General features: G+C 44.1%; 1 protein-coding gene across 1 annotated transcript in view; it reads left to right on the forward strand.

Annotated features, from left to right (window-relative positions):
• The window catches only part of LOC124616344 (band 4.1-like protein 4), a 621,141-nt gene that overhangs the window by 30,773 nt on the left and 563,713 nt on the right, over nucleotides 1–26,655 (forward strand). The window contains exon 2 of the mRNA XM_047144652.1: nucleotides 9,440–9,572. Within this exon, the coding sequence (XP_047000608.1) occupies nucleotides 9,440–9,572 (133 nt within the window). The remainder of the gene's footprint in view (nucleotides 1–9,439; nucleotides 9,573–26,655) is intronic.

Here is a 26,655-nt window from a genome sequence, read left to right on the forward strand (position 1 = left end):
GACTGGAATATACTGAAAGTACGAAATACACCTGAGACAACAGAACTAGAGGAACCTGATGAATATTAGTCTGCATGATTAAGATGTGTATTACGGTTGAATCGTAGCCGATAGTGTACCTACGCTTGTCAACAGCACGCTAACATGTCTTGCAATAGTCTCTAATAGCTATGTCGGAGGCGTGAAACAGAGCTACTAAAAAAAAAAGAAAATTTAGTATTGACCTGGGCGCCTTACATCATTGACATGCTCTGAACAATACTTCATGTTCTGCTGACACGTTTATCCGTATTCTCACTCTGTGATTCAGAAAGTGACGCACAGTTCACCATGTTTGTTTGAAGTGCTTGTGTTTCCCACAAAATGTTTAAAGGCGATTTTCCACCAAACAATGTATTCTATTTGAAGGTGGGTGATTTCTAGAGAAGCTTCAGATTATGTCCGCTGTACATATAAGATGGGTTTGGGGGCGGGGGATAAAGATGATCAACGTAAATTTTAAAAAGATATAATACTCCGTCGACCTTGATGTCCCACTTAACTTAAGGTCTGCTGGCAGAGCTGGGAGCTGAAGTAAAACTCCAAGTTGGTAATTGATGGTTGTAGATACAACATCGCTGTTACAATTTTCTACAGAAGCCGGTTGATAGATTTTGGCCATTGATGTGATCGTGTATACGACAGTTCACCCCCTCGGCGTCAGTTTCGCCATGAAGATGGTGTATTGAGTCACAGAAACTGTCGTAATATTATAAAATAACATCAAAACGACAGCTGCAGGTGTTTAGTTTTATTACGTAAGTGAACGGCTAAAGATCTACAGATAATCGATCACTAAAATGGGCATACGAAAACTTTAGAAAAGTCATTAAACAGATCTCGCCCGTAGATCGCGACAAAAGAAGCAAAACGAAGTATGTCAACAAGTGGACACGAACGCCTCAAAAATTTGATGTAATAACAAGAAGTTACTTAGGTCTTATTAGTATTAATGCTGATGCTGTTACACTTTCTCGTACTGAAGTTGTAATTTACCAGAGTCTTAAAGAAACTTACAACGAGAAACGGGAGCATCAGTATGAAAGCTGTCGAACTGTGGGATTTTTTTTTTTTTTTTTGTGTGTGTGTGTGTGTAACTTCGCTGTCAGAAGAAGGGAGAGGACGTGTGCGGGTGGCTGCTAGCTGGAGGCGGCAGCCCTTTCAAGGCGCCAGAGTCAACAGGTCGCAATGAATCCCTGAGCTGCGCCCGCCACGCCCGCCTTCGGCTGCCTTAAGAATTCAGCAGCTGCTTGCCGACAGATGGGTGTGCAGGTACGCCGCGTCTCACATCCCGCCGAGATGGAGACGTTGGCGAGCTGTACGCGAAACGTCTGGCGCTACTGCTGCCGCACCTTACACTCTCTCACCAAAGTATCCGGACGCCTATTAGTGAACGTTAATGTGGGGTGTACCAGCCCATCGCTTCTGTGAAGGCTTCAGCTCCGCTGGGGACACGAGCAAGAAGTTGTCTGAACGTCTATGGAGGAATGCCAGCCCACTCTTCCTGAAACGTAGTAGTCAGAGAAGGTAGTGATGTTGGACTCTACGGTCTGAAGTGAAAACGACGTTCTAACTCATCTCAAAGATGTTCTGGTGGGTTTAACTCGGTGACTTGGGTTGGCAAGTCTATCTCAGGAATTGTATTATCCACAAACCTGTGCCTCACAGATGGTATATTATGACAGAGTGCTATTTCATGCTGATACAAGCGGTCATCGTCTCCGAACTATTCCTTCACTGTACATAACAGACAATGCTGTAAAATGATTTCGCTTTCTTCCACATTAAGCTTTTCCTTAAGGGCAGTGAGGGAACCACATCCCAAGCACGGTAAACGCTCCCATACCTACTGCGACATATTACTATTTTTCTCTTTTTGCCTTTTTAGTAGAATTATTTATTAAGAGCAGATATGACGTGTGCTATGCGTGGTGAAGAAAAGAGCCATGTACGTGAAACCAAGTTGGCTTTGTAAAGCAATATCCTTCTTTTGTCTGACACACATCTTTCTCACTTCCTTCTTTACCTTTCCTCCCCCTTGTCTTAATCTTTTGAGATGTGTGTATCAACGTAAATTTCTACTAGTGAGAATAACTACTTAATTTCGCTCAAGGGTTGACACATGTTCTGTTATTTGATGCCACTAATCTCATTAATATGTTATTAATAGGTTTCCATGTGGAAGTGTGACTGAGTCTTGTTGTATAAACAGAAATAACCGTCTTGGACTATATCTATTTAGCCGCCATTGCGGCCTACTCGAGATATAACTATGAATTATGGTAATTACTGAGAGCCTGCAGCTCATGGGTCTCGTAAAACTTCAGCCTGTAGACGTTTCGTCAATTCAACGCACCCACCGCAAAAAGTTAGAAATACATAGATCTATTGTAACACAACCTCCTCCGTGTTTGACTGTTGGAGCTACACATGATGACAAATACAGGGCTATTACAAATGATTGAAGCGATTTCATAAATTCACTGTAGCTCCATTCATTGACAAATGGTCACGGCACACTACAGATACGTAGAAAAACTCATAAAGTTTTGTTCGGCTGAAGCCGCACTTCAGGTTTCTGCCGCCAGAGCGCTCGAGAGCGCAGTGAGACAAAATGGGAACAGGAGCCGAGAAAGCGTATGTCGTGCTTGAAATGCACTCACATCAGTCAGTCACAACATTGCAACGACACTTCAGGACGAAGTTCAACAAAGATCCACCAACTGCTAACTCCATTCGGCGATGGTATGCGCAGTTTAAAGCTTCTGGATGCCTCTGTAAGGGGAAATCAACGGGTCGGCCTGCAGTGAGCGAAGAAACGGTTGAACGCGTGCGGGCAAGTTTCACGCGTAGCCCACGGAAGTCGACGAATAAAGCAAGCAGGGAGCTAAACGTACCACAGCCGACGGTTTGGAAAATCTTACGGAAAAGGCTAAAGCAGAAGCCTTACCATTTACAATTGCTACAAGCACTGACACCCGATGACAAAGTCAAACGCTTTGAATTTTCGGCGCGGTGGAGATCATGATCAGCAATTCATGTCATGGCCTCCACGCTCTCCCGACTTAACCCCATGCGATTTCTTTCTGTGGGGTTATGTAAAAGATTCAGTGTTTAAACCTCCTCTACCAAGAAACGTGCCAGAACTGCGAGCTCGCATCAACGATGCTTTCGAACTCATTGATGGGGACATGCTGCGCCGAGTGTGGGAGGAACTTGATTATCGGCTTGATGTCTGCCGAATCACTAAAGGGGCACATATCGAGCATTTGTGAATGCCTAAAAAAACTTTTTGAGTTTTTGTATGTGTGTGGAAAGCATTGTGAAAATATCTCAAATAATAAAGTTATTGTAGAGCTGTGAAATCGCTTCAATCATTTGTAATAACCCTGTAATGTTCTCCAGGTATTCGCAAAAACCCATATCCTCCCACCGGTCTACCACGTAGTCTAATGAGTTTCTTCAAATCACTCGTTTCCCTCACTCACTGTCCAGTTGCGTCTCTCTTTACACCACCAGAAACGTCGGACTACAGAAATGTGTGGCTTATGAGGAACTACTCAATTACTGAACCCCATTTTTCTTAAGTCCCTCGTATTGTCGTTGCGCTAACCGGACAACGATTTCATGTGAAATTTTTAAAATCACTCTCCGGAATGCTTGACGATCCAGTCCGTCAGTGCAGGTGGCCTGCGCGGTCTCGGTTAAGCTGTGGTTATTCCTTCAGGTTTCCACTTCAGCCATATCGTCTGAGGGCAGGTTGTAAGTCACGCCTACATAGCTCTGCTGGTAAGAGCTTTTCCTGCGAAAGGCAGGGTTCCAGGTGCAGGTCCACTTCAGCAAATATACTCTCCCAGGAAGTTCCGTTCCACTATTCAAGTTGCACACAGTTTGGTATAATTCATTTTCTAGATATAACTTGCCTGGTCCGCCCACGGGAAATGTCTAATGAGCTGACTAACTGTGGAGTACTCTCTGTTGACACGAACAAGAAGCCTTCTTGTGAACTTAAGGCCTATCTCACCTCTTACTACTGTTCTCACGTTGTGCAGCATTCCCTAAACACTCATCGCTGTTGCATTAGTTCAGCCATTGCTGAAAACACAGATATTAGTGAGAGCACGCATTGTCTGCAAGGGAAACAGCGACTGTTGAAATCAAGTAGCACTTAATGAAACCTACAGAGTGCGACTTGGGGCTATCTCAATGAAAGACGTGCACACATATGTTGAATAGTTCACAAGAAATACCAGCTCTACTACACCCTTCAGCACCGGTGAATGGAGTTACTGGCAGTCATTTTCCCTTGCTGTCACACGCGGAGAAGGTCACTCGTACCTGGTGAAATTAGAGTACTCGTGCAGGAATAAATGTTCATGATGCTTTCCAAGAGAAAAATGGTTACCTCAGGAACTCATATTCTCCATTCCACAGGTTTTCTGTTCAGATACACTGTTCAGTCACTTTAAAGTCAAAATCCTGAATAACCACCTTTTCCAGTGTGGACGTGCAGGGAGAGTGTAAGTGACGTTCTGAAAGGCACCGACAGGTATGTGGAGCCATGCAGGCTCCAGTACAGTGGGCACAGCCCGGCCAGGGTGGTCCCACAGATTCTCGATTCGGCTTAAATCGGGGGAGTTTGGTCGCCAGGGAGTACGGTAAACGCATCTTGGTACTTTTCGAACCACTCACGTACACTGTGTGCTGTGTGACACGTCGCATTGTTCTCCTCACGGATTTCATTGCACCGAGAAGAAAAACTGCGTGTAGGAGTGGACATGGTTCCCAAGGATAAATCCATACTTGCGTTGCTTCGTTGTGCCTTCCTGAATGACGAGACCACTCAGGGAATGCCACGAAAACATTCCCCTTACCAAGAAGCACCCACCTACGGCATGGACCTTTAGCTTTTAGACGTCTTTTGTTCGATGGAGCTTAAAATGTGATTTATCTCAAAAGGCGAACTATCGCGACTCAGCCAGTCGGGCTACTGACGTGCAAAGTGCAGCCTTCGTCGTCGATGAACACCAGTCAACGCGAGTGCGTGAAGCAGGCGCCTGCTGGAGATGCCCACATGCAGCAACGTTCGCTGAACGATCGTTGAGGAGGCACTGTTGGTAGCCCATTTGTTCACCTGGGCAGTCAGTTGCTCAAACGTTCTACATCTACATCTACATTTATACTCCGCAAGCCACCCAACGGTGTGTGGCGGAGGGCACTTTACGTGCCACTGTCATTACCTACCCTTCCTGCTCCAGTCGGTATGGTTCGCGGGAAGAACGACTGCCGGAGAGCCTTCGTGCGCGGTCGAATCTCTCTAATTTTACATTCGTGATCTCCTCGGGAGGTATAAGTTGGGGGAAGCAATATATTCGATACCTCATCCAGAAACGCACCCTCTCGAAACCTGCACAGCAAGCTACACCGCGATGCAGAGCGCCTCTCTTGCAGAGTCTGCCACTTGAGTTTGCTAAACATCTCCGTAACGCTATCACGCTTACCAAATAACCATGTGACGAAACGCGCCGCTCTTCTTTGGATCTTCCCTATCACCTCCGTCAACCCGATCTGGTATGGATCCCACACTGATGAGCAATACTCAAGTATAGGTCGAACGAGTGTTTTGTAAGCCACCTCCTTTGTTGATGAACTACATTTTCTAAGGACTCTCTCAATGAATCTCAACCTGGTGCCCGCCTTACCAACAATAAATTTTATATGGTCATTCCACTTCAAATTGTTCCGTACGCATACTCCCAGATATTTTACAGAAGTAACTGCTACCAGTGTTTGCTCCGCTATCATATAATCATACAATAAAGGATCCTTCTTTCTATGTATTCGCAATACATTACATTTGTCTATGTTAAGGGTCAGTTGCCACTCCCTGCGCCAAGTGCCTATCCGCTGCAGATCTTCCTGCATTTCGCTACAATTTTCTAATGCTGCAACTTCTCTGTATACTACAGCATCATCCGCGAAAAGCCAACGAATAGTTGCACGTCTGTTCTCCCGTACACATCTCCGAAGCCGTCGTTCACCCCTGTCATGCATGGCCCTGGTACACCACAACATTCGTCATGCAAGAGCCGTAGTACACCATAGTTGCCTCGGCGCCAGTTTTAAATAGCGCCATTTAGCAATGCGCTATATACTTTAGTCACGGCGGCACGCGAACGGTTCACAAACAACCGAGCGAGGTGGCGCAGTGGTTAGCACACTGGACTCGCAATCGGGAGGACGACGTTTCAATCCCGCGTCCGACCATCCTGATTTAGGTTTCCCGTGATTTTCTTAAATCGCTCCAGGCAAATGCTGGGATGGTTCCTTTGAAAGGGCATGGCAAACTTCCTTCTCCGTCCTTCCCTAATCCCATGAGACCGATGATCTCGCTGTTTGGTCTCTTCCCCCAACAACCCAACCCAACCCAACCCATTGTTCTAAAAACCGGAAAACAGTTTCACAAACTTAGCAGATTCGGTAATGCTTCCACTCTTGACACGAAAGCCAATGATCATGCCCCTTTGGAGGTCAAGTAAATCGCCCAGTTTCCGCATTACGACAGTGAGTACACCGTTTACTGCGGCCCCGTACACGCTTTACATACTCTCTACTGCTAGTGCTTCCACCAATCGTCCGGGAGTGCTTATTGCACATTGACGTGGGTGGCCACGTTATTGTGACTGGACCGTGTACAAGAGCCGCAGTGTTGCGCGAGACATTGCATGTTATCAGCCGGGATACCTTTTCTTATGCAAAACAGTGTACGAACGGTAGAGAGCAGGTGCAGCAGCAGCTACGCCAGCTGACTGGCGGCTGGGCAGCAGGTAACGGTTCGCGGCCCGCGTTCTGCGCTGTCAGCGGCCGGAGTGACGGCGGACAGAGCGAGCGCAGGAAAACGACTTAATAATGGGTCTCAGCAGGAAGCGCGTCGACGCCTAACGGGATAACGAGCGCTCGGACGCCGGCAGAAATCTGCAGCGCGCAGCACAAGGCGCTCCCAGAGATGAATGGCCTGCCTGGGATACACGCCGTCACGTTTGCTGCTCCACACTCAGGCGACGGGTCAGAGCTCCGTACGCTGCATTCGGCAGGGCTACCATGCAGATGTAGACTTCTGAGCCGCCGGCCGGTGTGGCCGAGCGGTTCTAGGTGCCTCAGTCCGGAACCGCACTGCTGCTACGGTCGCAGCATCGAATCCTGGCTCGGGCATGGATGTCTGTGATGTCCTTAGGTTAGTTAGGGTTAAGTAGTTCTGAGCCTAGGAGACTGATGACCTCATACGTTAAGTTCCATAGTGCTTACACCCATTTGAACCATTTTGTAGACTTCTCGTGGCGTCCATAAATCTGTTAAAGCAAATGCTGGGGTACCTGATGCGAAAAATACGTGGCCAGTTTGCTTCCTTCATCCGTGTCCTGTCTGACACTGTGTCTTTCGGTGATTCCTCACTCTTCAGTGGTTGATGCTGTACGTCACGTATTCCTCTCTCTTGTGCGAACCTTTCCATCTCATAGTTGTCTCTACTAGTATCCAAAATGCTACGATTCTAAGTTAAACATTCCCAATCGGCACCTCCTTTGCTGCTCACGAGTCGAGCGTGACGCAGCGTATGTTTCTCTAATCTGTTTTATTTCGTACTTTTAGGCAAATCATTTAACAAACAAATTTATTGTTTTTTAAAAGATGGTACCTATTTTCAAGTTTAATTCAGGGAGCATGAAATGTTTAATTATCGATGGATATTCTATTGTTACTAGAAGTATATAGATCGAGAGAGAGCAGACAGGTTTCATTTTTTACTGTGATTTGATAGTTACTGCACAATTAGGACTAAAACTGGTTAGTTTAATACCCCATTTGTACATTTCCCATTCTTCGTTTCGCTAAGAAATTCCTATAAAAAGTTTCCTCCATATCACTAATTAAGTTTTTCTGTATTACCCTGATTACTTTCAAGCAATTAATTTTTTGTTTTTATTTATTTATTTATTTATAGTCTTTTTTTACAAAATTAAACAGGTCGATTTCATACTCCATTTTACCATTTCCCAGTTTTCTTTGGCTACCAACTATGAAAATTCGCACAAAAACACATCGTGTAAGTTAGTAGTTTATAGCCAGTCTTGTTTTCGCTCTGTTCAAACATTTGACCATAAAAAGGAAGTAGAAAATCATCCTCTGAGAATGCTCCTGCCACTCGGGGAATGCTGGATTTCCCGTTCGTGAGTAAGCATTTTCAACCAGTTTTAACAACAAAGAATCGTAGGGCGGCTTATTCTTTAAGGTGTTTCCTCCAGAGGCTAGACGGAGGCAGCTGAAGCCTGAGGTCACAGAAGCCGTGACGTGCGCACCCGCGGCTCATCTTGTTAGCTTCTCCACAGCAACGACCGAGGGCGCCGCAGTGCGACGACTGCGGCGCGGATGAGGCGTGTGAAAGATGCAGCGGCGGCGGCGGCGGCGGCTCCGCGCTTTACGGCCTGAGCACCTGCGGGACCCGCCCTGCCGCATCAATGATGGACAGCCAGCCCCAAACAAGGCGGCCGCGAGCCCATCTTGCACAACTGCTTCTCTCAACCCCTTGTCTTGTCCTACGCAAAAACGCAAACAACGAGGGAAACAAATGCTGTCGTTTTCTTTCGCAGACAAAGAGTAACGATTCTTATTTCCCTACATACTGCCATGCTATAACGCATTATCACTACGAATTTAAAATACTGTCGCCGTATTGTGCTTGCGTGTGCGGACTCCGTAACATGTGGAAAGCAGCGGACTGTGATCTGCTTTGTGTTGCTCCACGCAATGGACTCCCACCTCGTGAACAGGGATACGACGGATTATTCAACTTATTAACTGTGCTTTTCTCTTCCCTGTCTCTTTTTGTTCTCTTCCTTCCATCTCATGTGCAAATGTTTTCCAAATTATTTCTCGCGCTTCCTTTGATCAATCAACTTATTTCCCACTTTTGATCTCTTCTATACTTCTGCCATACATTTCTGTTAGACGGCGTTACGTAAATTCGACAAAAATATAATGAGGAAATCACACAATGTTAAGATGGCATTTCTCATGTACCAAATAGTAATTGTTGTTCCTGTTACTACACTATTACTATTATTATTATTATTACTATTATTATTAAGTAAGCTCGTTAATACCAAGGACAGTAATAGTTCTTGGTTGTATAACCAATGATATTTCACTAAATTTCTAAGTCTACGAACTGCATAATTAAAAGCAGGTAACCTCTGATATCTCATAGATGTATTGAGAACTGAAAGGACAAAAAAATCTCCTTAAGTGGCGATGTACAGCAGATCAGAGGGAAATTCACTGTATCTTCTTAAATGCACTATATAACAGTACAATGCTCTGTTGTTCCCCGGATACTTTGTAAAAGTAAAAATCGTTTTTGTTGCTTGTTTCAGGATAACAGCCCTGGCCAGGAGATCCTCGACACCGTATTCCGACATCTCAATCTCCTGGAGACGGCGTACTTTGGCCTGCGCTACCTGGACGCCTCAAATCAGACGGTAAGAAATTCATTCCCTTTCATATGTTTGACGCGTAATTCACAAAACCTTTCGGGTCAACAATAGCTTTGTAACTACACGTGATCGGCTGAATACTTATTTTGCTTTGACACGTTTTCTGGAACAACAAAGAAAGAAATATTCCAATCGGTAGCTGCATAACTAAGACACTGTCAATATACTGTTTCACACAAAACATTAGTTGTGGTATCAATTTCGCACTTCTTGTAAATTTGTGGATTTTTAAGAATAGAAATATTCAGTCGTCAGCTGCACAAATTTTTATTAAATTAACTTCTTGATTAGTTTAGTCAAATTAATTTGTCATCCTCAGAAGATACACAGTGAAGCTTACGTCGGAAAGCAAAGCAATCGTCAAGCAAAACCTGAGCGACAGAGTCCTTCCTTAAAATTTTAACGAAGAACTCAATCGTCCAGAGTTTGCGTGACGATTTCTTTCCGATGTAAGCTTAATTGTATGAGCGTCTCAGGATGACAAATTAATTTGCCGAAACTAATCAAGAAGTTAATTTAATAAAAATTTGTGCAGCTGACGACTGATTATTTCTATTCTTGAAATGTGTGCTTCACAGCTGTTGTTTGATAGCCTTGAATAAAGTTTTAAATTTATTGACAATACCGATACGTGTTTGTTAAGTCATATGATATGATGACAGTATTTTAAGCTCTAATGTATCTTGATCGACGCTACATGGCCACCTATAGTAAGCCCACGTGTTTCAGGACGCAAAAGTCCTTGGTTATGGATGAGGTACGCCTCTAACGTATAATGCATTTATGTGGCAGCTAGAAGTGAAGAGCGGATAATTTGATTCTCCATTTTTAGAATCTTAGTGTTAATGTGCTTAAGAGACTCAAAAATAAATCAAGGTTGTCGACTCACACCTTCCATTGAGAGGAGCACTGTGAACCGTGGATGAGGCGATCAGCGATCGGGGATCAGCATTTACCTGCTGAGCGCACTTTGTCGCAGCACCACCCTTGGCCTTCATGCTATGGCCTGCCACCAGATACTCTTCGGAAGGACTGCACATCGCACCGTCAACACTGTTCCTACGTCCAGAATCGGTCATCTCTGAGGTCAAATTTATATGCTTCCTGTTGAGAAATTGTTAGAACCAGATTGTCATGGTTAAAGTGCAGCTAATCACAGAGTTCCAGTGTGGGACTCGTAATTATCGTATGGCAGCGAAACTTGTTACATATTCCAATGCGTTAATGCGAAACCGATGTACGCTGGAAAATTAGTTCCTATTTTGGCCAGGAAGTGCAAATCTGGCGCTATGCAGCATATTGTTGACGAAATGTGTAAGCAGCCGTTGATAGTAAAATCAACATTAAGCCTTTCTCACTTAGTGGACCTTTTCTACTCTCGTTTCTTTCCTAATGAACTACATGTGGAGGCATTTTGTACGTCTTTCCTGCATTCACAGCGCCAAATTTCCACATGGTGACCAACATAGGAACTAATTTGTCTTCGCCGGCCGGGGTGGCCGAGCGGTTCTAGGCGCTGCAGTCTGGAACCGCGTGACCGCTACTGTCGCAGGTTCGAATCCTGCCTCGGACATGGATGTGTGTGATGTCCTTAGGTTAGTTAGGTTTAAGTAGTTCTAAGTTCTAGGGGACTGATGACCTCGGAAGTTAAATCCCATAGTGCTCAGAGCCATTTTTTAAAATTTGTCTTCAGCGTAAATGGTTTCACATTAACGTATTAGTATCTGCCAAGTTTCGCTGTCATACGATAATTACATCCCACACTGGACTTCTGTGAGTAGCTGCACTTTAATTACAACCAACCATTACCTTTTCAAGCAAAGGTTCATCGCTTAACAGAAATGCATTTTCTTCTGACACACAGAAGAGACAACAACCCTGCCAGTGCTTTGTTGTAAGGTATTTTGAACACGAATTTACCACCATATAAGTATTAGTTAAGATGAATGCGGAAAACAACCACACCAGTAAATTCACACAAGTGCAAGAACCAGGATTTTTCCTGCTCAGATTCTAGAAGTGTGATTATTGTTCCCCGGCTTGGGAATCTTGTTAATGCACGTATGCATTTCTATCATTAGGTGCCAACTTTATTTTGATGAACTCCCGTGCACATTCTCAAAAAGCAAGGTACAGCAGCTTTCAATGAGTGCTTAAAGTTTTTAATGCCCCCCTCCCCCCCCGGGGGGGGGGGGGGGGAAATTAAGCTCTTTCTTTATTGTTAGTATTTCGTTAAGATAAGGATGCAGTTTATCCTTTTCTTTAACTACCACTTTTGCTTTACCCTGGTTGGACTTCGGTCACCGGTATGTAAAACTGTGTCTTATAACTCGCGCTGCCTGTGGCATATTATATTCAGATGAGATTCTGTATATGTGAATGCTTCGAAAGCATAAAATAAATGCTCGACGCGAATTCGTCTCTTTCATATTTGGCGTTATAAAGTACTGTGAGTGGCAGGGACTGTTTGGATACGACATCAAATGTATTCCTTCAGACAGCGTCGCTCGAAGCCAATATCAACGCACAACATTCAGCACACGGAAATTTCTGCGAAATACACAGAATTTTTTCCATTTTCGGGATGACTGGTATAAATTTATTCCGGTGCCAGGCTTTAATTAAGTAATTAAATACTGATAGCGTCACGGCGTTAATTATAACTCTTTCCTGGTACCAGCAGGAGAAACTCGCGGTAAAGCCGGTAACATTATTTTCTTTTTTAATTTAATTTTGTTTGAAACCCGCAGTTCCTATATAGGTATGAGAGCAATATACAGTTCCTTACTGTGGGACATAATTTTACCGAACAGTGTAGTAATTGTTTAAGGCAGTGTTCTTCCGTCAGACCACAATTTTCCCTCACGCATTCACGTTTTAAATGCCAAGGAAGCCGTCGACTTCGGTTTGTTCGATACTCAGATAGAAATGTACTTTTTTTATTTGAACTGAAATCTCGGAACAATAAAGTAAATCAACTTTTGTGAGAGGTTCATCACCATAGAAAAGAAAAGTAAATATCAGCAGATAATGTTTCCAAAGGAAGGCAAATATGAACCTACAACAGCTAAAACTTCATCCAAAAGTCAACAAGAATGAGCCATCGTTAGCATGCACTGATGACCACTGACCACGGCTAGATTGTATGCACCCGGTGGCGGAGTAGTCACTTGACGCAGTAGTCACGTAACGCAGTAAGGAAAATGAGAGGGGCGTTCGATTAGTAATGCAGCACAGCTTTTCCGGAAGCATATTTTATTTAGGATTCCAATACACCATATTGCGTTCGATTAGTAATGCAGCACAGCTTTTCCGGAAGCAGATTTTATTTGGGATTCCAATACACCATATTGTTCGCCATTCTCTTGACTACAAAATCCCATTTTCAACATAATCTTCGTTCAATGCGACGGCCTTACCCCACCTTGCTGGGGCGGTTTTTATGCCCGCCTGGTACCACTCTACTGGTTGAAGTTGGAGCCAAACTCTTGCTGCATAAATAATCTCCCATTATGCACGTACTGCTTCCTGTGGATTCCGTCCTCCGCTGGGCCAGATGGATGGAAGTCGGAAGGTAGGAGATCCGGGTTCTAGGGTGGATGAGGAAGAACAGTCCAATGAGATGAGCACCTATCTGGTGTGCAGACTCACTGTGCTTTGGTTTACTGCCAAGTCTCCGTAGAGATTCCGCAAGCGCCTGTGACTGTCTGTGATGCTTGGTTTCCCCCCAAAAGCAACTCGGCGACAGCTCTCTGCTTGGAACGCACCGCCTTTACAGACGGCATTTTGAAGGCTACATATAGCGCCACCACCTATCGGAACTTCGTGAAATTATAGGGGCTGATGCTGGAATACCCACGATGTCCCATAACAAATTCCACATTTCTTCAACCGAAGTTGCCCGAGAAAAATAACGTGTTGCGTTACTTATTGAATGCACCTCGTACATTTTAGCTAAGCAGAGACGAATGGGAAATCAAGCTTGCGGCGATACCGCCAGCAAATGAGGAAATCCACTGACATCACTGACTTTGACAAACGGCCACGTTCTTATGGGCTTCCGCCAGGAAACAAGCGTCTCGGAAACCATGAAGCTGCGGGCTCTTTCCGTGGTAGTGTCATGTACATCTGTGGGAAGTGGTTGAAGGACTGTGAAGCCACGAGTAGGCGACTAGTTGTTGGAAGCCCTAGCCTCCTCACAGAAACTGGGAGTAGGAGGCTTGCCAGGTCTGTAATGTGGGATAAGCGGCAATCTGTGGCAGATCTAACGGAAGAGTTGATGTGTCCGCTGCTGGCTGCCACAAATAAACAACCCACGTGAAGGGGACATTCAAAAGTTTGAACACAATTTCTACAGCAAAAATATTCTCCACAATGAAAGAAAAAAGAGATGGTCCTGCAATATGTGAAAACAAAATGGATGCTACTCCTTGAGTAAGTGAAACAAAATAAAAGATGGTTCGTAAATAACGGAGCCACTTAGACTTTCAGCATCAGAATGTAGATGAATAAGTTCCGGGACAAATCGAAGAGTTACAAACACTTCAGCGAGCACAGTGCATGGGGGCTTAATTAAATATAATTGAAAATACTTTTTTAAATTTTTGTAGCTGTATGTCCGATTACGCAGTCTCGTAATCGGCTGGCCCTGACTAGTATTATTACGCTATCTGACTGCAACAAACAATGTAAGAAAATTTTCGTAAACACAGTTAATTAATTAAGTCCCCAGCAACTATAAAACCTACAAAACCAAGCACAAATGTAACTGTTCTGTATGTGGGAGTGTGACTCAACGTACGCATCTGGCACGGTTCTTCTTCAATAACACAAAAATTTTTAATTAACGTTTATACTGAATTAATTAAAGAAAGTAAAAATACCATAATTACTCAAGAGAATCACAATTACACTCTAATCCAAGAACACAAGCCAGATGCTTTGTTGACTGAACCTGTAGTGACACATTATTTCAGACACACAAATAATAAAGGAACATTGTGGTTTTTACCTTCATATATATTGACGAAATGCACACAATAACATCTGTTATCTCTCCCATCAAACAACTGCATAAAACATGGAACAACACTCTTTACTACAACATATCGCTCCGACTTCACGACAAGCAGTGCCCACTAGCACATCTCGGTACGAACTCTTAACACACACTGCCCTCTACGAGCTCTCGACAATCACTGACTGCCATGAACTCTCGACACGCACTGACTGCCATGAACTCTCAACAAGCACTGTGGAGGCGGCTTAATAGTACTCTTTGGCGCAATCTCTGGCGCAGTGGCACAGTGTAGCCACCTTTCATAGCCACGTGCATGGGGGCTTAATTAAATATAATTGAAAATACTTTTTTAAATTTTTGTAGCTGTATGTCCGATTACGCAGTCTCGTAATCGGCTGGCCCTGACTAGTATTATTACGCTATCTGACTGCAACAAACAATGTAAGAAAATTTTCGTAAACACAGTTAATTAATTAAGTCCCCAGCAACTATAAAACCTACAAAACCAAGCACAAATGTAACTGTTCTGTATGTGGGAGTGTGACTCAACGTACGCATCTGGCACGGTTCTTCTTCAATAACACAAAAATTTTTAATTAACGTTTATACTGAATTAATTAAAGAAAGTAAAAATACCATAATTACTCAAGAGAATCACAATTACACTCTAATCCAAGAACACAAGCCAGATGCTTTGTTGACTGAACCTGTAGTGACACATTATTTCAGACACACAAATAATAAAGGAACATTGTGGTTTTTACCTTCATATATATTGACGAAATGCACACAATAACATCTGTTATCTCTCCCATCAAACAACTGCATAAAACATGGAACAACACTCTTTACTACAACATATCGCTCCGACTTCACGACAAGCAGTGCCCACTAGCACATCTCGGTACGAACTCTTAACACACACTGCCCTCTACGAGCTCTCGACAATCACTGACTGCCATGAACTCTCGACACGCACTGACTGCCATGAACTCTCAACAAGCACTGTGGAGGCGGCTTAATAGTACTCTTTGGCGCAATCTCTGGCGCAGTGGCACAGTGCAGCCACCTTTCAACAGTCTTAAAGTCTTAAGGCGTGACAGTATGAGTGCAACGCTGACGCAGACGCAAGTGTATCAGACAGTGAAGGACGTGGGGGACAGCGTATGAACCCTGCATCTTCCCATGTTGACCTTACGACATCGTCCACTACATTTGAACACTTTTTTTGGACTACGTGAAAATTATTGCTGTTCATCTGCATCCCTCCATGCTCGATGTCTTCCCTGTCGGTGTTAGCATCTTTCGGCCCCTGGTGGCCGAGCGGTTCTAGGCGCTTCAGTCTGGAACCGCGCGACCGCTACGGTCGCAGGTTCGAATCCTGCCTCGGGCATGGATGTGTGTGATGACCTTAGGTTAGTTAGGTTTAAGTAGTTCTGAGTTCTAGGGGTCTGATGACCTGAGATGTTAAGTCCCATAGTGCTCAGAGCCATTTGAACCATTTTTTGTTAGCATCTTCCAGTGGAGTAACTGTCGGCGTCACATGAGTGGAAACGTGCTACGGTGGTGTGAGGAGGGTGATAGTGAACTCTGATTGAATATATTGGCCACCATATTCTCCTGACCTGAAACCGATACAACACATCGGGGACGTGATCGGATGCCAGATCCTCACCCACAAACCACTAGCTCGTGATTTACGGCGATTGCGTGACGTATCCATAGGCATCTGGTGCCACATGGTCTCGAAACCTACCAAAGACTTTTAGGATCCACGCCAAACAGGATCGTTGCTGTATTGGGTTCCAGAGGTGGACCTACACGCAATTAATCAAGCAGTCATAAAGTTTTGGCTCGCCAGTGTCAGTACCAAAGTGATAGCGAGGGTCGTAAGACTTGGAAGTTATACTGAGCCAGGAAAATTTCTCAGACGACGCAGAATGAACAGCTAAATTTTCAGCAGTGTATTCTGAAACGGATATTCGTGACAGACTACAGTTGTGGTGTGACTGGAACATTCGCTTCGGACTTGATCTGGCAATGAAGTCTCAGAGTACATTTCGATGTTTCATCACAAACATCGGTGTAAAATTTCATGACGGAAGCAACACCGGTATTTTAGCTTGGCCCATCTCCGCTACGTGGTTACCCCCAAGTGTATGGGGGTAACAACTCTGGAGCATCGACGAGCAGAGAGAGACACATGCATTGAAGTTCGAGTATGAACGCGTGAATAATTTTATGACTTGTTGAATGCGAAGAAAGTGATCATCGTATGTCTTCCACTGTCAAAACAGTTCCAATCCGCCACATACTTCTCGCTGGATAGTTCCCAACATGCCGGCTACAGGAGTGACAAATCGCTAGAGGCGTCCTACATATTACTCGCACAATGCATGCACACTGAAGCGCTGAGAAGAGAGAGTACTCGTGCTTTCTCTGGCTGATATGAGAATACGTTGTGGGGCGTGCAACTACTCGTTCTCCCGTCTGCCTCGACCAGGGTAGCTGTCTGCAGCTGCTGACTCTAGCGCCGCGCCCCCTTGCAGTCTTGGCTGAACGACGTCAGAGCGCGGCTGGGGCGCCAGCCCCGCGGGGAACGCCGCGTCGCATTCTGCGCCAGCAATCGCGCCGTTTTAATCAGGTAAATGCGAGCTAGGCGTCTGCGGCCGACCGCTCCATTTGCCTAATGGCGACGGACGCATTGTTGCGCTTTTCACCTGACGGCTCCTGCGGCTGCGACACAACGCAGCACAGCGCCCCACCGCGCGTCGCCCCGAGAGACTGACAGCACTGGTGGGAGTCGCGACAGTGCGCGCGATAGCGTTGTGCGGAACTGCTGCACGCGGGAATAACACGAGTTGTGCCTGTGGTCACTAACAGTTTTCTGTGTCACTGGACCTACTTGTACACCTGCACGGTTATTCAGCAGTACACATTTAAGTGTTTGGCAGAGGTTTCATAGAACTACTTACAGGCTGTTTCTTAACGGTTGCACACTCTAATAGTATGCGGAAAAAATAAACACCTGAATCTGTCTATCAGTGCTGTAATTTCTATTATTGTATTACGGTGATCTCTCTGCGTTAGTGACAGTTAGCAGAATACGAGAGCGATTATTTTTCTTCAACTTCCGATCGGTCGCGTAATTAAAACCACAGTGAAAATCCGGCACACATTGCGCAGATATGTGCAGTGTTTCCAGTATGCCCGTCTATCACGTCACGTCGCACTTTTAATTCTGAGCGCTCAGTGAGATGGCGTTTATTGCTGAAATAACCGGTTTTCGGTTATAAAGGTTTCTTAAAGCCAATGTAACCTGACTGTTAAAACCGCTAAAAATAACCCGTTTCTGAAATAAGAGATTTTCGTTTATTTATTCCTGTTATTTCTAGCAATAAACGTAGAAATCGAACAAAGATTGATAAAATTTGACTCCTTCAGTTCCAAGATACGTAGAATGAAAATATTAAATTAAATAGGCATATGAAAGAAAACTTCGTCCGTCCATAATTCGCTGCTTTTCTCGTAAAGTGATAAGCGGTTGATTGTTCAAAAAGAAAAAAAGACACCAGTATTCTCCTACTGATTCTAATTTTTTAAAAGTCTCCTCAGAGGTCATGTTGTTTTCGGAGGATCATATCTCTTTTTAGACATTAGGAATAATCATTGCCAAAGTGTGGAAACTGAGGTTGATGAACTCTATTTTTCATGTTAAATTGTTCATTTTCTAGGGCTGAAAGCTGATACAGGCATGTCCTGCAGATAAAGTCAGCAGATCAGCTGCTTTTTGTTTTTATTTTAAGCTATGAACGAACCGATAAATTTTACGTGTTCTCCTTGTTTGTTATGGCTCCATCTGTTTTTAATATTTTAAAGCAAATGGAGCATTGTACTTCCTTGATACCGCACTTGGTAAAATACTTCCATACTGGGGGTAGTGCCATTCTGTAATACAACTGTGTCCGACGATGGCTGTGACAAACTACCCTACAGACCAGACGGGGTAAGTTTTGAACACTGCATGTACACATGTACCGTCTAATAGGCCAAGCCAAATGGCTTGACTCAGCAGTGCTGTACCAATTCTTATGCCATGTGTTTGGTGCTCGTTTCTGTTGGCATTGTTATTAAAGTACCACTCATCCCTTTTCCTAAAATTCTATGATAACGAAATGTTTCAAAACAATGCACATTTTACTAATAGAAATTATTCATTCTTTAAGACAATTTATCAAAAAACGAAAAATTTTAGCACTGCTGCTATGGCTAATCGACATTTCGGTTTTTTACGCGGTTATTAGTAAACAATAAAAACATCCGTTATAATTCAGACCAAACAAATACCGAAAAGTGCCTGTTACTGAGAACTAAAATACTGGTATCGGTTTTAATCAGTCTCTTTTTCTCATCCATCTTACACAGTGAGCATTTAAAGATGCCTACAACAGTAGAGCCTCCCGTCAAGTACATTTGAGGAGTTTCGTCTCATTTCATGCAGTACACAAAATGTAACTGTCACTCGTTTCCTTCTTCATGACAATCCTCGCCCGCACACTGCACGTACAACGAAGATCCCCTTGCAGTGCTTCAATGGGACGTGTATGATCAACCATCATACTGCCCGAACTTTGCTCCATCTGATTTTCATCTCTTCGTTCACGCGAATCGCTGACTATAAGGACAACATTTTAGCTCACACAAAGAACTGCAAACCAGCGTAGGGAATTGGCGGAAAACACAAGCGGCTGCCTTCTGTCACGAGGGTATTGGGAAGGTACCAAGTACAACAAATATCTAACTCAGAGCGGTGACTATGTATAGAAGTAGGTGGAAGGTATAGCTAAATGTTATAAATTAAACATTTTTTATTTTCACTGTGGTTTCCATTTAGAAAAAAATTGCCCTCGTATTTTTGCATTCGGAGTACAAATTTCTTGGCTCAGATTTCGCTAAAACTCTCGCTGCAACAAAAAAAAACGCCTTTAAAATCATGATAGCCATCGCAACCCGCTTATCATATACCTGATACTCCCAATTATACAAAACGAGCTGCCTCTCTTTGGACTTTTTTTATTTCTTCCGTCAGTTCTATCTGGTAAGGATCCCACACCCTATAGCAGTACTGCGGAAGACGAGAGACAAACATAGTGTAGGTGGGCTCTTTAGTACATTTGTTCCATCTTCCTAAGTCTTCTCCCAATAAAACGCAATCTTCGACTCTTGTTCCTCACAAAATTTTCAGTATGATTGTTCCTATTCACGTTGTTTATTGTAACCCTGAGATATTTAGTCGAATTGACAGCCTTTAAATTTGTTTCACTTATCCTGTAACCGAAATGTTTCAGAATTTCTTGTGTCCATGAGGTGGACCTCACTTTTTATTCGTCATGGTCGGTTTCCACTTTTGGCAGCATGCAGATATCTTCTGTGATCTTTCTGTAATTCGTTTTTATCTTCAAATGGCTTTATTAGACGGTGAAAAACTGCAAACCGTTTAAGAGAGGTGTTCAGACTACTTCTAAAATCACTTATATACAGGGTGACAATTATTGAACTATAAGAAAAAAATGTAAATTAGTTGCAAACTACGGGGTGAACACACTTTATTCAACGTGTAAACGTCACTATAGATATTCGAATTTAGGGTGTCACATGTTCGATATGCCTGCCATCATTGGCGATGATGTAACACAGACGAATAGCGAAATTTTGTATGACCCGCTGAAGTGTCGCAACATCGATGCTATCGATGACCTCCTGAATGGCTGTTTTCAGCTCAGCAATAGCTTTGGGTTATTGGTGTACACGTTGTCTTTAATATAGCCAAATAAGAAGGAGTCGCATGTTTTAGATCCGGAGAATGTGGTGGCCAATCGAGGCCCATGCCAGTGGTCTGCGGGTAGCCCAGAGCCAGAATGCGGTGCCCAGAGCGCTTCCCCAGGACATCAAACGCACTCGTGCTTCGATGGGGTCGAACTCCGTCTTGCATGAGCCACATCTCGTCGAAATCAGGGTCAATTTGGATAATAGGGATGAAATCTTCTTCCAAAATCTTCATGTACCGTTCGGTAGTCACCGTGCCATCAAGGAATATCGTACCGATTATTCCGTGACTGGAAACTGCACATCATGCAGTTACACGTTAAGGGTGAAGAGACTTCTCGATCTCGAAATGCGGATTCTCAGTCCCCCCAAATGCGCCAATTTTGCTTATTGACGAACCCATCCAAATGAAAGTGGACTTTGTCGCTAAACGAAGCCATGCATGCGATTACTGATTCCCATCATGCCCCGCGGACAACCGTGCAATGTGAACGTCCTAAAGGAAACCGTTCTGGTTTCACTAGACGACTCACCGCGATTACTACTTATATCTTAAATCACTGCTTTATTACGCTATTAAATTCAACAATGACTCCATGCTAAAAATTATTTTGCTGACACCTTTCGGGCGTAGCCTATCATCAGAACATCATATAAAATCCCTTAATACTTAAGTATTGTGCCACGTAATTACTTTCTCGACATAGGTGTTGCGAAATTGAACCCTAACAGCTAAGAGCAGCACGAATAGTCACAGGTTAATTTGACATCAGTGCTCAAATGATGGCGGGCTGCCGTTTCAAATACTAACGACCAATGATTTAGGGAAACCAAAGACAACCTAAATTTGGTTGGCCAGCCAGAGATTTGAACCGCAGCCTTCTGAATACGAATACAGTGTCTTATAACTGCGCCACCTGGCTCTCTGTTATTACATAGCCGTATTTCAGTACAGGAGCACATAATTTCGTTTCTGAGAAGAGTGTTTTCTCGTGAAAACCGTTTGTGATGTACTCCACCTGTTTTAGACATTGAGCTGCTCGTAAAAAGTAACGATTCTGAAAACAAAGAGTCGCTCATCCGTTGGATAAATGCAGCAACAACTTGACTTCACTTCTACACCCCTCGCCACTTCCCGCACAAGAGAAATAGAAACCAAATCCAATTTCATCGCTTTGTTGCTTTTACTTCATCTTTACATTTGAAGGTCGTCAGTCCTTTGACGTAAAATAGGTATAATAATATAATATTCTGAGCAGACTTCCATGACAAAGGAATTGTATGTTTCATCTTGAAAAACCGGGAAAATCGAGGGTCGGATCATTTAATGAACAATACGAATGTTGCATATTCGCATGGCAGTGACTGCTTCGTTCGCTTCTGTGAATTATACGATACTTTTCAGTGACAAAAGGAACACTTGTTACCCTTTGACGCTATTCTCCGTCGAGGCCGTATTGAAAGTTGCAGTGCTCGTGTGAAATGCGGAAGTCGCTGAATGCAGAGCACTGTAGAATGGCAGCAACACGGAAGGACCAAGTAAACAAGCGGTAATAATTGGAAATAAAAGACCGGCAAAATATAGTAAAAGCGCTGAAAAGGGGAGGACCGCCAGGCTGCAAGGAGGGAGAAATAAAAAAGAAGTGGCGCAAAGGGTGACGAGAGAGGTGACTATCAGCGCTAGATGAAAAAGATGAGCCGGCGGGCTGAATTTTGAAGAAGTGAAAACGGAGAAAAATGATTGTGGTAGCTGTGGAATCCGACAAAAATAAAAAAAAAGGAAAGAGGAGGAGCGGGGAGTCTTTTATGTAAGCACAGCCGCTAACTGGATTGCGCGCGACTGAGTGGCCGACGCGGCGCCACGAATCTCGGCCTGCTTGCCTCCCACCCTCCCCCCCACCCACGCAGCCGCCACCGCCGGATTTACATTTTTAATGCGCGCCGGCAGCTCCCGGCCCTGGTTAATTCGCAGGCCGTGGCGGAATAAACACGGAAGCTGCGGCGCGTTTGCTTTGTGCTCGCAGACACACACACACACACACACACACACACTCACACACTGCCTCACCTGGCTGGCAGCTGCCGGCAGCAGTAGCAGAAGCTTAGCGCTGGGCGCAGCACGGCGGCTGGCGTTGCTGTCTGATGCAGCAGGCTCCGGGAAAACTCCTGTCAAAACGTGCTCGGCACTTGTACCGTGACGTCACGAAAATGGCTCTGAGCACTATGGGACTCAACTGCTGAGGTCATTAGTCCCCTAGAACTTAGAACTAGTTAAACCTAACTAACCTAAGGACATCACACACATCCATGCCCGAGGCAGGATTCGAACCTGCGACCGTAGCGGTCTCGCGGTTCCAGACTGCAGCGCCAGAACCGCGCGGCCACTTCGGCCGGCGCCCGTGACGTCACGTTATGCTGGCTAACGAACATGTAGTCCTGACAGCACCAGCGTGTTTAGATACAAACGATGCAGGGTAACGATGTCGTCAACCTCAAGGTTAGAACAACGCAGTGATGTACCTTGGCGTCGTCCTATTGTATGCCCTCGCCTCCATCCGACCTGTAAATTGACTCATCCAGCCAGCTGTAGGGAGGCCAATAGTTTAACGTGGGATTCGAACCGAGGTGCAACTAGGTTTTTTTCACTTAACAGTTCATTGTCAGCAGTGGAAGAAAAAGTTCTACAACCGTCCTAGAGTTGAACCCTAGACCTCAGCTGCCGATCCACGTAAGCGATGTTGTCCATTTTTTCCTCCCTTTTGCTACGGTGTTTTCAATCGCACTACCCACCTTTGTAGCCTAGTGGTTAGCGCCGCAGTCTACTCAGGCAGAAGTCTCAGATTCGATTCCTGAATATCAAGCGCGTTTTCTGTGCATATATTCACCCTCGTGCGGACAAATGCGAAGCCTTTCGATGAAACGAAACGAAATCAGTTCGCAAGTTGGCGGTGGCCGAGCGGTTATAGGCGCTTTAATTCGGAACCACGCGACTCCTACGGTCGCAGGTTCGAATCCTGCCTCGGGCATGGATGTGGGTGATGTCCTTAGGTTAGTTAGGTTTCAGTAGTTCTAGGTTCTAGGGGACTGATGACCTCAGATGTTAAGTCCCATAGTGCTCAGAGCCATTTTTAAGTTCGTAAGTTGACAAAGCGGCGTTAAACAGAGGTTCTAGCAGCCCAACAACATTTTTTTTTAACCGCCTAATTAGCATAAAACGCAGTATCACGATATTTTTCGGCAATTAAGTTCGAAACGCAGAGCAGTAGCAGTCAGAAAGCGAAAAGACTCAATTTTCTTCTGAAACAGGGCGTCTACTACATACAAAAAACCTAGCACATTCCAGGTTCACCTAGATATCAGGTTGCACTATAGATTAAAGACTAAATTAGTCGTTCCCAATGTTTCTGCTATCAGACATAGTCTTAATCATCAACTTCAACATTAGAGGCTAACAGAATTTCAGAAAGAAAAAGGATTTTAATTGAATATATTGATTTTCAGAATGGCCGAAGGTAAATTGATATTTAATTTTTGTTGGTATTTTTAAAATCGCCGTGTTGGCCACTTGCTTACTCCACGATCTCTGCATAATGGCCAATGAAAGACAGTGAATACACGCATGAACAGTCTCTGCTTTGCCCACTAGAATGGATCACAAATTCCAATAATCTATGGAAAAATGTAAAATATGTAGAGAATTTTGATTGGACGTGGTTAGTAGAACAGTGAGAGTTAAGCAAATACATGTTGGGTTGGCGTGAATGTTTGCTATGATTTGCAACTATTACAGCTTTCTGTCAGCACACACGGGCGGTGCGACGCTTCAGTTCCGACGAGAAGTGGTTCTCCTCTGTAATACATTACCTTTGTCGCGAGTTTCCCTGCCTTCCGGTCGAGGCGTCTGACACGTAGCATACGACTTGCCTTTTGTACGACGGATATTACATTCTCCCGGGCAACGTCGAGCAAGGATAATTCGAGAACGTGAGTTGGCAGCGCTTGACGTCACAAAGGTCTGTGGGGAGACTCCTGTCAAATGTGTGTGCTGGACACCGTTGTCGGCGGGCGTATGAATGGAGCTTTCGGGAATTCAGTAACCTGGAGAGGAATTCGCTTATAGCAAAGGGCCCTCAGAGAGGATCCGACCTCTTGCGACGTGGGACACCACCTGCACTTTAACCGTTTGATTTAGAAAGCTATTTCCCTGTATACACAAGACAAATAAGTTACGTTAGCTTGCTAATAATAATCGCCAGTAGTACTATTACAAAGACAGATTGTTGTTTAACGTTGTTACCAAAAATGTTCCTGAGTTCTAGATTGAGTTGCTTTAAGGTTTTGCACAACACTCTAAAAAACATTTTATTCTTGCCGTCAGTATAACTCCAATGGCAGGGCATTTACACCATTAGAAAAATGGTTTCTCCTATACATATTGTTTCTCATTACATATATTTTTAAACATAGACTGTGGATGCAACAGGTGCTGTTTTGGTTTCTTCCACGTAGTCGGTTGTAACATAAAATAACAGAGTTGTATTTACACGTTATCGACTTATTATTAGAGTACTACTATGGATTCTGATTTTGCAATAACAATAAGGCTGAGGGTCAGTTAGATGGGGGTAAGAGGAGATTTAAAGAGAAAGGGGGGGGGGGAGTCAAAATGGACATAAAGAGGACAAGTTGGCAAACGGACAGAGAGAGGGGATGCTGGAGAAAATGAAGAGAGGAGGAGATGGACAGAGAGAGAGGGGAGAAGGGAAATGCGGACGCTTATCCAATACCCATATATACAATATTTAGCAATTGCAACACATTGCCGGGTTCGCTGGTTAATTATAACACCTGCTGCGGACGATGGCCAAACAAACGAACATACACTGTTAGAACGAATGTTAGAGGCAATGAGACAAAACTGATACAGACGGTACAATCGTCAAAAAGTAGTAATTGACATGGCCCCGCAGGCGTTAGCTGGGATAGATATCGGGGAAAACATCAGACAACGCCCGAAGGCCAATGCTTTGAGTACGTGGAAGTTGTGGGAAGTACGGGTAGGAACCTTTTCTCTAATAAAAGTCTTTTTTACTTTTAAAATTTATAACTTTATTAACTTTATTTTATAGTAGTAAGTGAGCATTCGTTATAATGAACAACAAGCCTCTCAGTACAGTTTGTTAATGAAAGTTCCTGAAGTATTATTTTTGCAGATCAGAGAATGGCTCTCAGAATCTATTTACAACGCTTAAAACTCAAAATCCTTTTCAAGTAAAGGAAAAAAGATACAAATTGCATAATGCAAGGTTAAATAAAAGATTCTAACGCTACATGGCACGTGTTTTGGTATAAAAGACACCAATGGACACCTTCCAGGCGCGTGTGAAGAGTCTAGTTTACGAGGCTCCAATCGATACTCACATGGACTTGACCGACACGGAAACAAAACGCCAAACTCCTGGAAATCTGGACCTTGTAAGAAAGTCGATGATGAGTCCCTTACGTTCTGTCGTAATCATGGTGGTCGACCTTTTGAACAATACCAGTAAGGGAACAGTTCAGCCCTTGTTTTGTACTGACTGCAAACTGTTAGAACAGGTTGAACACAGCGTAATAAAAGTGTACCTGTTTTGCCCTAGGGTTATTGCAGGTATTCAGCAATAAGATATTGGTGAACTCTTGTCGTTTACACTAAAGTTCTCAAAAAAATACCCCTAAATAGCTTCCGAAATTTTTTCGGTGGGGGAAAGGGAAAGGGAGCGGGGGGAGCGAGTTCTCCCTGAAGCCATTGCGACACCTTTCATATGACGTATTACTCTCTACGCTAAATGGCAAGAACAAAAGAGAAATGCATGTCTATTGTAAAGTCATGGCTGTAGAATTGCTAATTCAAACGACCGCCGACAATGATACTGAAGCGGTTCCAGAAAGGCACTTAGTGTCGACGTTCCACTATTCTTCTGTACTTTTGGAGGACCAATATTACCTTCAAAAGGACGGTGCCTCGGAAGGGTGTTCGTCTGGTGCACTACTGCCTAGATTCACACGATTATCTCACTGCTGCATTATCTCACACAAGCAAGCTTCGGACGCATTCTTATATAAAATGGACGATCGTGTACTTGCAAAGGTGTAGTTGCAGTAATAGGCAACAACTTGGCACGTTTGAACATCCACTGTTGCCAGGCTTAAACTACATTTCTCTCATACACTTGCAGTTAC

The sequence above is a fragment of the Schistocerca americana genome, chromosome 5 (assembly GCF_021461395.2).
Source record: "Schistocerca americana isolate TAMUIC-IGC-003095 chromosome 5, iqSchAmer2.1, whole genome shotgun sequence".
NCBI lineage: Eukaryota > Metazoa > Arthropoda > Insecta > Orthoptera > Acrididae > Schistocerca > Schistocerca americana.